This window comes from Suncus etruscus, chromosome 17 (genome assembly GCF_024139225.1).
Source record: "Suncus etruscus isolate mSunEtr1 chromosome 17, mSunEtr1.pri.cur, whole genome shotgun sequence".
NCBI classification, from domain to species: domain Eukaryota; kingdom Metazoa; phylum Chordata; class Mammalia; order Eulipotyphla; family Soricidae; genus Suncus; species Suncus etruscus.
This window is the reverse complement of record NC_064864.1, coordinates 36281210-36296125: the sequence shown is the minus strand read 5'-3', so window position 1 is coordinate 36296125 and position 14916 is coordinate 36281210. Positions and strand designations below refer to the sequence as shown.

Sequence of the window (14916 nt, the reverse complement as noted above, 5' to 3'; positions counted from 1 at the left end):
AATCCCCAGCATCCCATATGGTCCCATGAGCAACTGCCAGAAGTAATTCCTGAGTGCAGAGCCAGGAACAAGTTCAGAAGTTACTCCTGGCTCGGTACTCAGAAATCACCGCTGGTAATGCTCAGGGGACCATATGGGTTGTCAAGGATTGAACCCGTGTTGATCATGTGCAAAGTGCTCCACCTACTATACTCTCTCCAGCCCCTTTTCAGAGAACTTTTGAGAGAATTTAGAACTTAGTAAAACAAACTTGTTTTCTTAAAATAAAGGTGTGGGGGGAGCGATAGCACAGCAAGTAGGGAGTCTGCCTTGCACACAGCCAACCCGAATTCAATCTCCAGCATTCTATGTGGTCCCCTCAAGCCTGCCTGGATTAATTTCTGAGTGCAGAACCAGGTGTCCCCAAAAACTAGCATGTTGATACCTTTTTGGGGAGGTGGGGGCTTGGCAGTATTTCCTAAGAGGTTCTAAAAAGGCCTAGGAAAATCCAGAAAACCCCCTCCCCATCTTTTTGTTCGTTTTTGCCACACAGTGATGTTCAGGGGTTACTCCTTGCTCTGTGTTCAGAAATCACTCCTGGCAGGGGGGAGCATATGGGACGTTACAACCAACCCGGGTTGGCTGAGTGCAAAGCAAATACCCTACCTGCTACACTATAGTTTGGGCTCCAAATTAAAAATTTTAAGTGCTTGTAAATTATCTTATTGCGGATAACAAGTCATAGTAGACAAAAAAAAAAATCCTAATACTTCTAACAAACAGTATCACAAATATAAAATTTCAAATAAAATCAGTAATAAAAATATTTTAGGGGCCGGTGAGGTGGCGCTAGAGGTAAGGTGTCTGCCTTGCAAGCGCTAGCCAAGGAAGTACCGCGGTTCCATCCCCCACATCCCATATGGTCCCCCCAAGCCCGGGGCAATTTCTGAGCACTTAGCCAGGAGTAACCACTGAGCATCAAATGGGTGTGGCCCCCCCCAAAAAAACAAAAACATTTTTAGTTGCAAAACAATTCAATGAATACATAAAAAAATCATCTGCCCGTAGTTTTTATCGAGGCACTGTGACCTGTTAGTGGTATTGTTTCATGTGTACAACATCCTAACATTATACCCTGTAGTGTGTCTGTCCACTTTGGCTATGTGTTTACTATGTTTCCCTATATGAGAGATCATTATGTATCTGTCCCTCTTCTGATTCACTTCAGTCAGCAAGATACCCTCTAATTCTAGCCATGCAGAGGCAAAGTGAATGATTTCATCTTATAGTAGTTCAAGTAGAATAGCAGTATTCTGTATATAAATCACACATGCAATTTCTTTATATGTTGGGTTTTTTTTTTTTTTGAGGGGGGCACACCCACTGATGCTAAGGGGGTGAACTCAGAAATCGCTCCTGGCTTGAGGGACCATATGGGATGCCTGGGATAAAATGGCAGTTCACCTGAGGTCAGCCACATGCAAGGCAAACACCCTACTGCTGTGCCATTGCTCCAGCCCAGTTTTTTTTTTTTTTTAAAGAGTCATAAAGTCAGACTTGGTTCATGTGATATTTATCTTCTCATGTACTAGAGAATGGTTTAGTCAATATTTCTTATTAGTACCTATTCAAATGGACATATTCACATTTGCAATGAATTTTTCTGAAAAAAATACCAGAATCTTTCTAAAATACCAACCTACTTATCTTCCATGCATGCCTGTAGCACCACTAGGGTACAGCTCCAAGAACAATAAAATGATTTACCTCAGAATTAGCTATAACTTTTCAATGTTAAGTCAGATTATGGTGTAGAGGAGAAAACTGAAGTGGAACAGAGACCAAAATCTCCTATACTTTGGACACAATGCATCTAAACTTAACATAGCTTATAATTACATTTTAAGTATGACTTCTAGAACCTGGTTTGCTTAGACAATGATGCATACTAAATAAGCCATAATAAAAGCACGGTAATTACTGGGAAATTATCACTCCTATATATTAATTCACTGCCAAATGCCAAGTCTAATCTCCACAAGGCAAATAATAATTACCTGAATTGGTGTCCCAGAAAGAATAATTCTGTAATTAGCTGTCAGTTGTTTGACTGCTTTTGACAATTTCGTTTTTCCATTTTTGATGACATGGCCTTCATCAAGGATACAGTAGTTAAATTTAATATTTCTGTGGGAGAATAAAATGTTAACAACTGTCAGGAACGACATGAAGAACATTCAGGGTAGAAAAATATTACTTCTTCAAATTTTATTTTCTCAAGAGAAATATTTCGATTCTTACCTAAAAAAATCTATATCATTTCTCACAACATCATATGAAGCCACTATTAGATTGTGCTTTTTCACTTGATGTTGTAACCTGCATTAAAAAATAAATCATTAAGAAGTAGGAAATCGATGAAGCTTATAATACAGTTTCAAAGGAGAAACTACAATTTGCCACTGTATAAAATTATTTCAATCTGCCTTATATTCACTTCTGCTTATACAAAACATGACTGTAACCTAAGACCATTCTTCCTTGACCTGGCTCTGTTGATTTAGATTCCTAGGACGAGAGAGAAACACAGGGGTAAGGTGCTTGCTTTGCATATAGTAAACCCAGTTCAATCTCCAGCATCTCATATGGTTCCCCGAAAACCAACAGGAGTAATTCCTGAGAGCAGAGGCAGGAGTAACACCTGGATATTGCTGGGTGTGACCCAAACTACCTCTCCCCATGCTTCATGTCCCCCACTCTCTGCTCAATTCCCTCAAAAAATAAAGAAAAAAAAATGGATACCTGATTCAAAATGCAGTAGCCCAGTAGCCTTTTTAACTTTACTGGACAACATCTCTCTCCTGGAGACACTATTCTTTTACTACTGGGCTATGGTATAGAAGGATGCTGTTAACCACATGTTCCTAAAATTACCACAGAGATGAAACATCTGACTCAAGTTCTATTTCATCCCTTGATTAAAAGCCTGTTTTGGGAGCCATAACCTAATAACGATACTCAGGGGCTTGGTGCTCAGGAACTACTCCTGCTGGTACATGAAGAACCATGCAATGCCTGAAATTAAACATGGGGATCTCACATGCAAAGCATATGTTCTAGCCCTTGGAGCCATCTAGTCTCCAATCCTTCATATATTCATAAGAGAGAAGATCTCCATTTACTTTGGCTTCTAAGCTAGGAAATAGCAGACCTAAGAATGACCCTGGTCAACTGTTTGTCTTTCCTTTTCAGACCACACCTGGCAATGTTCTGGGATTACTCCTGGCTCTACACTCAGGAATCACCCCTGGTGCACTCTGGACTATATGGGATACCAGGAAATGATCCTGGGTCAGCTGCATGCAAGGCAAGTGCCCTATCCAGAATACTATTGGTATAGCACCTGCCATTGGTCTTCTTACCCACCAGATGTAGAGTGAAATCAGAGACCAGCAAAACAAGTATAGAAAGGAAGAAAAAAACATGAGTAATTTAAATTATGTGCCTAAAGCAGTACTTCTCAAATAGTGGGGCGCACCCCCTGGGGGGGGCACGCGAGGCTCTGTAAGGGGGGGCACATTTGACCTCGGCAAACACTGTCATAACAAGCTAAGCCTTGTGTTTATGTCTCTGGAGCTGAGTTGCTGTGTCCTGCTTCAAACCCCGCTTTGAAAAGCTATGCATTGTAAAACGTGCTCATTGTAGCCATTAATCCAGACATCACCTCTGATTAAAATATCAGCTCAAATTATTTTATATATTTTTGTTTTGCAGGTTAAAGTTTTTTTTTTTTTTTAATAAAGATACAATTTACAGGGGCCGGAGAAATAGCATGGAGGTAAGGCGTTTGCCTTTCATGCAGGTCATCGGTTCGAATCCTGACGTCCCTGAGCCTGCCAGGAGCGATTTCTGAGCATGAAGTCAGGAGGAACCCCTGAGTGCTGCCAGGTATGACCCAAAAACCAAAAACCCCCCCAAAAAAAAAAAAAAAAAAAAAGATACGATTAACGGTCACGCAGGGGGTGCAAAAAATGTTTTCTTCTTCCTAGAGGGGTGTGACAAAAAATAATTGAGAAGCACTGGCCTAAAGAAAGAATCTAAGCCTGATCTCAATCTAGCAATGTAATGTATTTCCTGTTTGCTTAATTTAGTTTGAGCTGAGTTTCTATCACTTACAAATGAATGATTTCTGACATCACAGTAAATTATTTTATTTATATTTTTGGGGACCCTCTAAAGTGGTACTCAATAGGACCACACCCCTTTCTGGTGACTGTAAGCTAACTAGGCTAAAAGGTTATCAATGCAAGGGCCCAAAGATATGCTGCTCAGACAGCCTTCAAGGATACATGTGGTGCTGCTTAGAAGACCATTTGGTGCCAAGGATTAAACCAAGGTTGGCCACAGTCAAGGCATGCAATTTAACTCCTGTACAAGTTCTTTGGTCTCTATAGTAAATTCCTGGAGCAGGAGAGGGGTTAAGAGGGTTAAAATATTTGCCTTGCATGCAACTGCTTCTGGTTCATTCCCAAGCACTACAATAGCCTGCACAGCAGGAATGATCTGAACACAGAGCCAGGAGTAAGTAAGTCCTGAGGACTGTAGGGCATGGTCCCAAAAGTCAAAACAAAAAATTCTTTGAGTGCCAGCTTTTCAGGGAGATAGAATAGAGGTAAGGCACTACTTGCTTGTACGTAGCTCACCCTGGTTCCATCACTGGCACTGCATATGGTCTCCTGAGCATAGAGCCAGTAATAGATGGGGCCCAATACCATATCCAAATAAATGCATTTTCAATTACTTAAAACAAAAGACTAAGCATTTTAAAAATTATTATTTGTTGTTGTTAAATAGTTCTTACCTTATTCTTTCAGTAGGAGGTCCAGTATAGTGCAATGGATTGAGATATTCCCTGGAGCAAAATTTACCCACTTCATCCACCCAGTGTCCTGTTAATGTTGGCGGACAAACTACCAATGAAGGAAGTGGCATACATTCCGCCAATTTTGATCTTGCATATTCTTGAGCCCTTTCAATAGCAAAACACAATAAATTACCTTAACCAACCTGTTTACATTTCTCAACACCTAGAAATATTCATTTAAAAATAGCATCTTGGGGCTGGAAAGATAGCATAGAGGTAAGGCATTTGCCTTGCATGCAGAAGGAAGTAGGTTCGAATCCTGGGATCCCAAATGGTCTCCCGAGCCTGCCAGGAACGATTTCTGAGGACAGAGCCAGGTGTAACCCCTGAGTGCTGCAGGGTGTGACCCAAAAACAAACAAGCAAGCAAACAAAAAAAAAAATAGCATCTTAAATTACCTGTGACAATGATCTCCTGCCAGAATGCAGATGGACTGTAAAGTTTTTCCTAAGCCCATGTCATCACAAAGAATTCCATGAAGTTTATATTTATTAAGAAATGCTAACCAGTTAACACCATCCTGAATGGTTGGAAAAAGAAAATGTTAAGCATGAACAATTATTTTTTTCATAAAGACATAGTTGCACAAAATATTTGTATTTTTATAGGTATAAGAGAAACACATGGTCATAAAAAGATACTAAACAAAAAAACTAAAGGGCAGGGTATAAAAGTTCAGTGATATAAAATATGCATTATATGGATGAAACTATGGGTTTGTGCCCTACCCTAAATGAAAGATTTTCCTAGATATAAATTTTACTTTATTTAGGGGGGGCCACATCCAGTGTATGGGTAGGGAGAATCACTTGCAGTGGTGTTCAAGGTACTATATGGTGCTAGGAAATTGAACCAGGGTTCCAGTCCTCTGAGCCATGTCCTGATTTCTCAAAAAAATTTTTTTGTGGGGCCAGAGAAATAGCACAGTGGGTAAGGCATTTGCTTTTCACACAGCCAACTCAGGTCAGATTCTTGGCAACGCCAGGAGAAATTTCTGAGTGCAGAGCATAAGTAACCTAAGCATCACCAAGTGTAGCCCAAAAACAATACAAACATTTTTTTTTTTTTTTGATGAAATGGCAGTTTTTGGGCCATCCTTAGCTGTGCTCAGTGCTTGGTGGTAGTTTCAGGTGATGCTCAGAGGCCAATGTGGTGCTAAGTATTGAACCCAGGATTCTAGCATACAAAGTATTTGCTCAGGGGCCAGAGCGGTGGCACAAGCAGTAAGGTGTCTGCCTTGTCTGTGCTAGTCTAGGACAGACTGAGGTTCAATCCCTCGATGTCCCAAATGGTGCCCTAAGCCAGGAGTAACTTCTGAGCACATAGCCAGGAGTAACCCCTGAGCATCACCCGGTGTGGGCCCCCCACCCAAAAAAAACTGCATGCTCAGTCATTGATCCATTTCTCCCACCCCCAAAACTCTATAAAGTACATTTCAAAGGAAAAAGTCACTATATTTAAGAAGTATAAAGCTTTACCTGCTGATATTTTCTGAGTTCAGCATTGATTGGTACTGGGATTTTATAATTTTCTAATTTTTTCCCATCTAACAATTGTTCCAAAAAGTGTCGCTCCTTGGCTTTCAGTTGGATTAATTCTTCTGACATATTTGGAGGATCTGGAATGCCTGCCTAAAATATTTTTTAAAGTGCATTTAAAAGATTTATTCAAATTTTTAATCTCCAAATTATGAAATATTTTGTGTCATCAAAATATAAACACAGGTAAAACTTTTTAATTTAAAATAAAAAAACTGGAAAATAAAGAATGACAGGTATTAAAAGTGCTATGATAAAGCTATAAAATAAACACATTTGGATATTTTATTTATTTTTGGTTTTTGGGTCACACCTGGCAGTGGGGCTCGGGGACCATATGGGATGACGGGATTCAAACCACTGTCCTCCTGCATGCAAGGCAAATGCCCTACCTCCATGCTATCATCTCTCCAACCCCACATTTGAGTATTTTACAGCACATCACTACTTTAATTTTTCCTATACCATGCATTATTTGATATGAATGCTAATAGCTCCTGAAAGGCAAAACAGTTGTACTGGTTTTTCTGGGGGGAGGGGGGATCATCAGGTAGTATAGGGATTAAAATGTGATCAGGTATATGCAAGGCAGGGAGCTTAAACCCTGCATTATTTATCTGACCCCTATAACTGCTTCGGTTTATTTTGTTGTTGTTGCTGTTTTGAGGCCCTACTTGGAGGTGCTCAGGGATCACTCCCGCTGTGCTCTGGGAATCATAAGGGATGTTAGGGATGAAAGCTGGGTTGGCAATATATAAGTCAAGACGCCCTAGTTGCTGAATGTTGCTCTAGCCCTGTATTGCTTTGCTTATGTAAAGTGAAATGCAATTATTGGAGCTTCTCAACTAAATGTTAGGATGCTTGTGGGTATTAGCTCTCAAAATAGTCTGCATATTCCTTTGGATTCCTCTCCAAAGGGACATTAAAAGTTAAAACTATTTCATCATCATCCCTATAGCCAAAATAATAAAAAATTATTCTTATATGCTGTTTGCTTTTTCATAATGTTCATATTCACTCTTTTGCAAAGTAAAGTGGTCAAAACGGCCTGTGCTTCAGAAAGAATCCAGGCAAGAACACTCAATGCACTTTATTTCTCATAACCATGCACTACTGTTAGAAGGTGGGCCAAGCTCCTGCCCTGCTGAAGCCACACTTGCTACCTTCACTACCCAGAATCACCATTTCCCTGATGGTCCTGCCCCATCACTGACCCTGTGGGGACACCAATTTGACCACACTTCATATACAGCAGTTTTGGGGCCAATATCACCAGGGCTTTTGGAGGAGTGCGGGTACCCTCCCCCACATCCTCCATCTTCTGAAAAGCTTGGCAACTGTAACTACACCCACAAAAGTAGTTGCCATGTGAGAACTGGGCCAGTTCCAGACTCACTCTTTTCTCAAATGACATGTAAATTGAGCCATGAAAGATTATGGGTACACCGGCCCATGCAGCAGAAAGCTGGCCATCTTGAAAGGAGAGGGAACTAGCCCCTCCCCCCCACTGCCAAAGTCATGCTTGCTACCTCCATCATCCAGAATCACCAATTTCCCGATGGTTCTGCCTAATCACCTCTACAATTCTCTGTGGTACACCAATCTGACCACACTTCAGTGTGCCAGTTTGGGGTTTATATCACTAGGACACTTTGAAGCTAGTGTAGACACCCTCCTCCCATATTTTCCTTCTTCCAGGAGGCCTGGCAGCTGAATACATACATGTCCCTAAAAGTCATAGTACCAGTAATAATGCTTTAAATTTCTGAACAACTTCTGGACAACTGTTTGATGCTGTCATCCCTAAAGAAACACCCCCAATTTAACAAAATGGAGAGCTAACAACAAACTGTATTAATAACTTCGTTGGAGATAAAAGAGTCTCACAACTGTGCTTGCTACTATATTTTTTCTTTCATTCATTTTTTTTCTCTTCCATTTTATTTTTTTTCTTTCTATTTTTTTCCAGTAACTTTGCTTTTACTTATCTGGAAACAAATGTGTTATGATCACCTATTTTATCTATGTGACACATTTTCTTTAAATAAATTTATCTCGATTAAATTATCTTAATTTTATTTAAATTAAATTAAAATTTTGGAGAGGTTGAGACATACTCAATGGAGCTAAGGAGTTACTCCTGGCTATGCATTCAGAAATCGCCCCTGGCAGGCTTGGGGAACCATATAGGATGCTGGGAATCAAACCCAGGTCAGCTGCATGTAAGGCAAATAACCTATGGCTATGCAACCACTCCAGCCCCTAAATTTAAATTTATTTTAAATAAAAATTTAAAATAAATGTACTTAAGTAAAAACAAGCGAGTCTTTTCTTTTAATTTTTTAACTATAAATAGTATCTTTATTAAAAAGCTTTAACCTGCAAAACAAAAATATATAACATAATTTGAGCTGATTTTTTTAATCAGAGGTGATGTCTGGATAATTGGCTACAATGTGCATGTTTTGCAATGCATAGATTTTCAAATGGGCTTAGCTAGTTATCACAGTGTTTGCGGAGGTCAAACGCAACCTCCTCTATGAAGCCTTGCCCCCCAGGGGACACGCAGCACTATTTGAGAAGCACAGCCCTAACTGCACCACTTCAGGGATCATTTCTGGCAGGACCCTATGAGATGAAGATCAAACTGAGGTCAGCCATGTGTAAATCAAGTGCCTTACCTGCTTTACTAGCTCTCTAGCCCCACAAATGAAAAAAAAAAATTTGGGGGGGGGGGCACACCTGGTAGTACTGAGGAATTACTCCTATCTTTTTGCTTAGAGATCACACCTAGGTCAGCCACATGCAAGGCAAGTACGTTGTCTGCTACTATCTTGCTGGCCCCATGAATGAAAGTTGTAAATCCGGGCTGAGGAGATAGCATGGAGGTAGGGCATCCCATATGGTGGTCCCTTGAGCCTGCCAGGGGCGATTTCTGAGCATAGAGCCAGGAGTAACCCCTGAGCACTGCTGGGTGTGACTCAAAAACCAAAACCAAAACACAACAAAAAGTTGTGAATCCATAAAATGGAATATGTGTTTGTGTGTGTGTTAGAGACAGAGAGCAATAGAGAGCGAGAGCGAGCGAGCAAGAGTGAGCGAGAATTCAGTAGGCAGAGGTAGATGTCTTGCATGGGCAAGCACCTCAACTTAATGAAAGTTGTAAACCCATGGAAGCACCTCAACTTAATCCCTGACACTGAGGGTCTTCCTTGCATTGCTGGGCCTCTTTAGAGCCTGAAGACTGGCAGTGCACTGAATCATCTGGTCTGGTTCACTGAATATCACTGGGAGTGGCCTACAGACCTCCCAAGCTGTTTGAGAGGTCCTTTCTCCAGAAAAACACTTAAAAAAAGAGGTTGCAGAGACAGAACAGCAGGTGAGGCAATTCTCTTATAAAAGCCAACCCAGATTGGATACTCAGCACATCATAGGATACCTGAGTCCTATCAGGAGGGATCTCTAAGCAGAGCCAGGAAGGTCTTTTCTTTTAAAGGGAGGTCGGTTAGCCCTAAACTCTCTCTCTCAGGCCCTAAATAGGATTTTGTTTTATTTAGTGACCATACACCTGGCTTTGAATACATCTTTTTAACACATCATACTACAAAATGTGTAGTAAGTGGCTGGAGAGAGAGCACATCGGTAGGGCATTTGTCTTGCATGTGTAATCCTCATGATAATTAAAAATAAAGTGCATTAACATATTTTCTAAGGCCAGAAAGATAATATAGTGAGTAAGACAGTTGGCTTTGTACATAGTCCACCTGGGTTCATTCCCCCAAGTTGCACCAGGGGTGATCCCAGAGTGCAGAATCAGGGGTAAATTCTGAGAACAGCCAGGAATGGCCTCTGGAAAAAAAAAATTCTATGTATTATGGATGCTATGTTATTCAATTTAATTACTATATTTATAGAGGTTTATTCCCTAACAAAGAAATCCTATGCCCAAGATATATATATATATATATATATGTATATATATATAATATATTCATCCCTTAATAGTATGTGTTTCAGGAAGCATATAATTCTTTCTGTAAAGATGTAATAGAGGAGAGCCAGAGAGATAGCATGGAGGTAAGGTGTTTGCCTTGCATGCAGAAGGTCAGTGGTTAGAATCCTGGCATCCCATATGGTCCCCCGAGCTTGCCAGGAGCGATTTCTGAGCGTAGAGCAAGGAGGAACCCCTGAGTGCTGCCGGGTGTGACCCCCCTCAAAAAATAAAAAGATGTAATAGAGGAAAATCAAGATGGAGTAGTTAACCAGCAAAAACAATAGTTCTACCTAGTTTTCAAACTCATGAAGGATTTCTTTTTGAAATATCTAATTTGATATAAATCCTATCTAGTATCTTAAAGAGAGCCAATTATAGGGTATGTGTGTATATTTGTGTGTGTGTGTGTTTGTTATTTCTGAAAGTTGTTCCATACCCTACAATGTCAGGGCTTCCTCTTGGCTCATGTTCAGAGATCATCCTGGTAGGACTTGAATCCAGTAAAAAGCAAATACAGTAACTGCTATATTATCTCTCTTTTTGTATTTTTTGCCTATATCTGACTGTACTTGGGGCTTATTCTTGACTCTATGCCCAGGGATGATTTACTTTGGGGATGAGGGGTAGGGGTGGGAACCGCACATTCAATGGTATTCAGATTTTACTCCTGGCTCTTTGCTCTGCAATCACTCCTGGTCAAGAGACTATAAAGGGTGTTAGGGATTGAACCCAGGTTGGGTTCAAAGCAAACATCCTGCCTGTTGTACTATCTCTCTAGTATATTTGAGGAACTTAGGAATAGTCCCAAAACAAATGAACTAAACGAGAAGCTATTACACTGTAAGCATGATGTCAGCAATGTCAATCCTAGATGTCTGTTCAAATAAAAAAGTAAAAGGATAAGACTTTTAATTTTCTTTTTTTTTTTTGGTTTTTGGGCCACACCTGGTGGTGCTCAAGGGTTACTCCTGGCTGTCTGCTCAGAAATAGCTCCTGGCAGGCACGGGGGACCATATGGGACACCAGGATTCGAACCAACCACCTTTGGTCTTGGATCGGCTGCTTGCAAGGCAAACGCCGCTGTGCTATCTCTCCGGGCCCAAGACTTTTAATTTTTAAGTGTATGTGTATATGTGTGTGTATAGTAATTATTCAAAAATCAAAAGTTGTGGGGCCGGGAAGGTGGCGCTGGAGGTAAGGTGTCTGCCTTGCAAGCGCTAGCATAGGAGGGACCACAGTTTGATCCCCCGGAGTCCCATATGGTCTCCCCGAAGCCAGGAGCGATTTCTGAGCACATAGCCAGGAGTAACCCCTGAGCGCCAAACAGGTGTGGCCCAAAAACCAAAAAAAAAAAAAGATCAAAAGTTGGTAACAACCGAAATATGTCAACTGGTAAGCAAACAAAATCTGTAGTGTCCAGACAATGGTATATTATTCAGCCAAAGAAATAAAGCATTGATACATGCTACAATGTGAAAGAATTAAATACTTATTTTCCGAATTAGAAATTCCCACCAAAATATTTTAAGTAACTCGGCATTGGGGTCTGGTTCTTCCTATTCTTTAAGTCAATGTTATTTTCTTAATTAACCACACATAATATTTCCCATGAATTTTCCAAAGTTCTCCAACTTTAGCTTTGACTCTGATTTTTTTCATACTTTAATACTTTGCTTATTTTGTATGTGGTGCAGATAATGAAACCCATGGCCACAAAAAATACAAAACAATGCTTTACTACTGAACTAGACTATACCCATAATCCTTTCTTCCTTTATTTCTCCCTCCCTCCAAATATTTTGATGGGATTGGAGTGATAGCACAGGGTGTAAGGCCTGTGCATGGGACAGACCTGGATTTGATTCCTGGCATCCCATTTGGCTCCCCAAGCCTGCCAAAAGTGATTTCTGAGTGCAAAGTCAGAAGTGGCCCCAAACAAAAACCAAACAAACAAATAAAATATGTTGTATTGGGCCGGAGCGATAGCACAGTGGTAAGGTGTTTGCCTTGCAGGCAGCTGACACAGAACAAATCTGGTTTGAATCCTGGTAACCCATATAGTTCCCTGAGCTTGCCAGGAGCAACTTCCGAGTGCAGAGCACGAAAGCTGCCAGGTGTAACCCAAAAACAAACAAAAAATTTTGTGTTTAAAAAAACCCACAAAATATTTTGGTGAGGAGCGACTGGGTTTTCACACACGTCCTGAAGCCTGCCTGGTTGTATAAGTCTGATCATTCAATTATTGACCAGAGTAACATGGTGGTGCTACTCAAGTTTAGAGTCCAACAGAACTACTACTAATGATGTTGGAGAGTATTATGGGTCCAGGAATGCAACTCAGGGCCTCAAGAACTTAAGGAATGAACTATATCTCTTTTAGTCCTTCATTTGCTTTTTGTTTAGTTTGGGGATTACTGTGCTTAGGGAACCATGCAATGCTACAGATAGAACCTGGGGCTCCTGCATGCAATGTAAGACATGCCCTTGGAGTCATCTCGCATTTTGTCCACATTTGCTTTTAAAAATTTGTTTCTCTAAAGTTTACCTTTAAGTGAATTATAGGTAGACTCTTTAAATGTTACTTTTTTTTTTTTTTTTTTTTGGTTTTTGGGCCATACCCGGCAGTGCTCAGGGGTTCCTCCTGGCTGTCTGCTCAGAAATAGCTCCTGGCAGGCTCAGGGGGCCATATGGGACACCGGGATTCGAACCAACCACCTTTGGTCCTGGATCGGCTGCTTGCAAGGCAAACGCCACTGTGCTATCTCTCCGGGCCCGTTACTTTTTTTTTTAACTTCAATCTTTTTAAAAAATAATAATAATTTTGGAGGGGTTGGGCCATACCTGGTGGCACTCCTGGTAGGCTCAGGGTTAACAGCAAGGCAAATGCACTGTTGTGATATTGCTGTAACCCCCCACCTCAAATAACTTATTGAAGCAGCATGGTTACAAACATGTTCATAATTGGGTTTCAATCATAAAATGCATAGCCCACTTCACCAGTGCAACTTTCCCACCACCAATGTCCCCCATTCCCTCCTTCCCCACACCCTGCCTGTCTTTGGGACAGGCATTCTATTTCTCTCAATCATTATCATTGTCCTGATAGTTGTTAGTGCAGTTATTTCTCTGAGCTCACCACTCCTTGTGGTAAGCTTCATATCATGGGTTGGTTCTTCTGGCCCTCATCACTATTGTCTCTGGGTATTATAGTAATAATAATACTGTCTCTTATTTTTCTTATTTCCCACAGATGAATAAGATTATCCTGTGTTTATCTTTTTCCCTCTGACTTATTTCGCTCAACATAATAGTCTCCATATCCATCCATGTATAGTCAAATTTCATGACTTAATTTTTCCCTAATAGTTGCATAGTAGTCCATTGTGTAATTACTTCTCTTAAGTTTATCTTTTTAAGTGAATTGTAGATAGAATCTAAATGTTACTTAATATTTATCTAAATGTTACCTAAGTATCCAGGATACATAGGAATTATTCTCCCTAGAATCACATCACTAAAACCAGCACTTTACTTAAATTAAAATCCTGGTATTAAAAATTTACCCATATTAAAAATGTAAAAATTTTATCATCTATAATTAAAATATATTCAAAGTAAGCTTTCCTTTTTAGCCACACCTGGCAGTGCTTAATGGGGTTATACAATGCCAGAGTTTGAACCCAGTCCTCCTACATATTAACTAACTAGTTCCTTCATCATATTTGACAGTATTTTTTTTTTCATCCCAAGATGTTTATTTTATATTAACCTAACACGTTCCTTAACTAAGGCTAAACATACGAACTGAATGAAAACTTAAATCATAAAGCAAATACGTTCATCTTACCTCAAGAGGCATAAGTCTAATAAGTGTTGCAAAGCACTGTGTGGCCATGAACCTTACACTATCTGTCTGGTCACTCATTCTTCCCAATACAGGCACAACTAAAAGGACAATATAAGGAACAATTCCAACATCCAGCTGTTCCATTACACCTGAGATTAAATTAAGGAAAATTTTAAATGGTTTTCAGGTAGATATTTTTGCTAACGATTTACCTATATTATAACTTTTAAAACTTATTTTTTCAAATCTATGTTATGAAGGTTAATATTCAGGATTTGTCTATGGTAATTAAAACATTATAATTAGCTAGCTCCTTTGTAAAAGTTATGTGATTCCTTTGATCTTAAGATCATAAAATTTGTTTTTCATCCCAGAAAGAGTAACACACGCTTTTTAATACCATATTTTCTGGCGTATAAGACGACTTTTTTTTTTTTTTTTTTGGGTCACAACCGGCAGTGCTCAGGGGTTACTCCTGGCTGTCTGCTCAGAAATAGCTCCTGGCAGGTACGGGGGACCATATGGGACACCGGGATTCGAACCAACCACCTTTGGTCCTGGATAGGCTGCTTGCAAGGCAAACGCCGCTGTGCTATCTCTCCGGGCCCATAAGACGACTTTTGAAACAAAAAAG

At 40.1% G+C, this 14916-nt stretch overlaps 1 protein-coding gene across 1 annotated transcript in view; it reads right to left on the bottom strand.

Moving 5' to 3' along the window:
- Positions 1–14916, bottom strand: part of BTAF1 (B-TFIID TATA-box binding protein associated factor 1) — a 110675-nt gene that overhangs the window by 17265 nt on the left and 78494 nt on the right. Inside the window, exons 25-30 of the mRNA XM_049790790.1 lie at positions 14283–14431; positions 6382–6534; positions 5302–5423; positions 4841–5008; positions 2281–2358; positions 2037–2166 (exon numbers count right to left, since the gene is read on the bottom strand). Coding sequence (XP_049646747.1) covers positions 2037–2166; positions 2281–2358; positions 4841–5008; positions 5302–5423; positions 6382–6534; positions 14283–14431 — 800 coding nt within the window. The remainder of the gene's footprint in view (positions 1–2036; positions 2167–2280; positions 2359–4840; positions 5009–5301; positions 5424–6381; positions 6535–14282; positions 14432–14916) is intronic.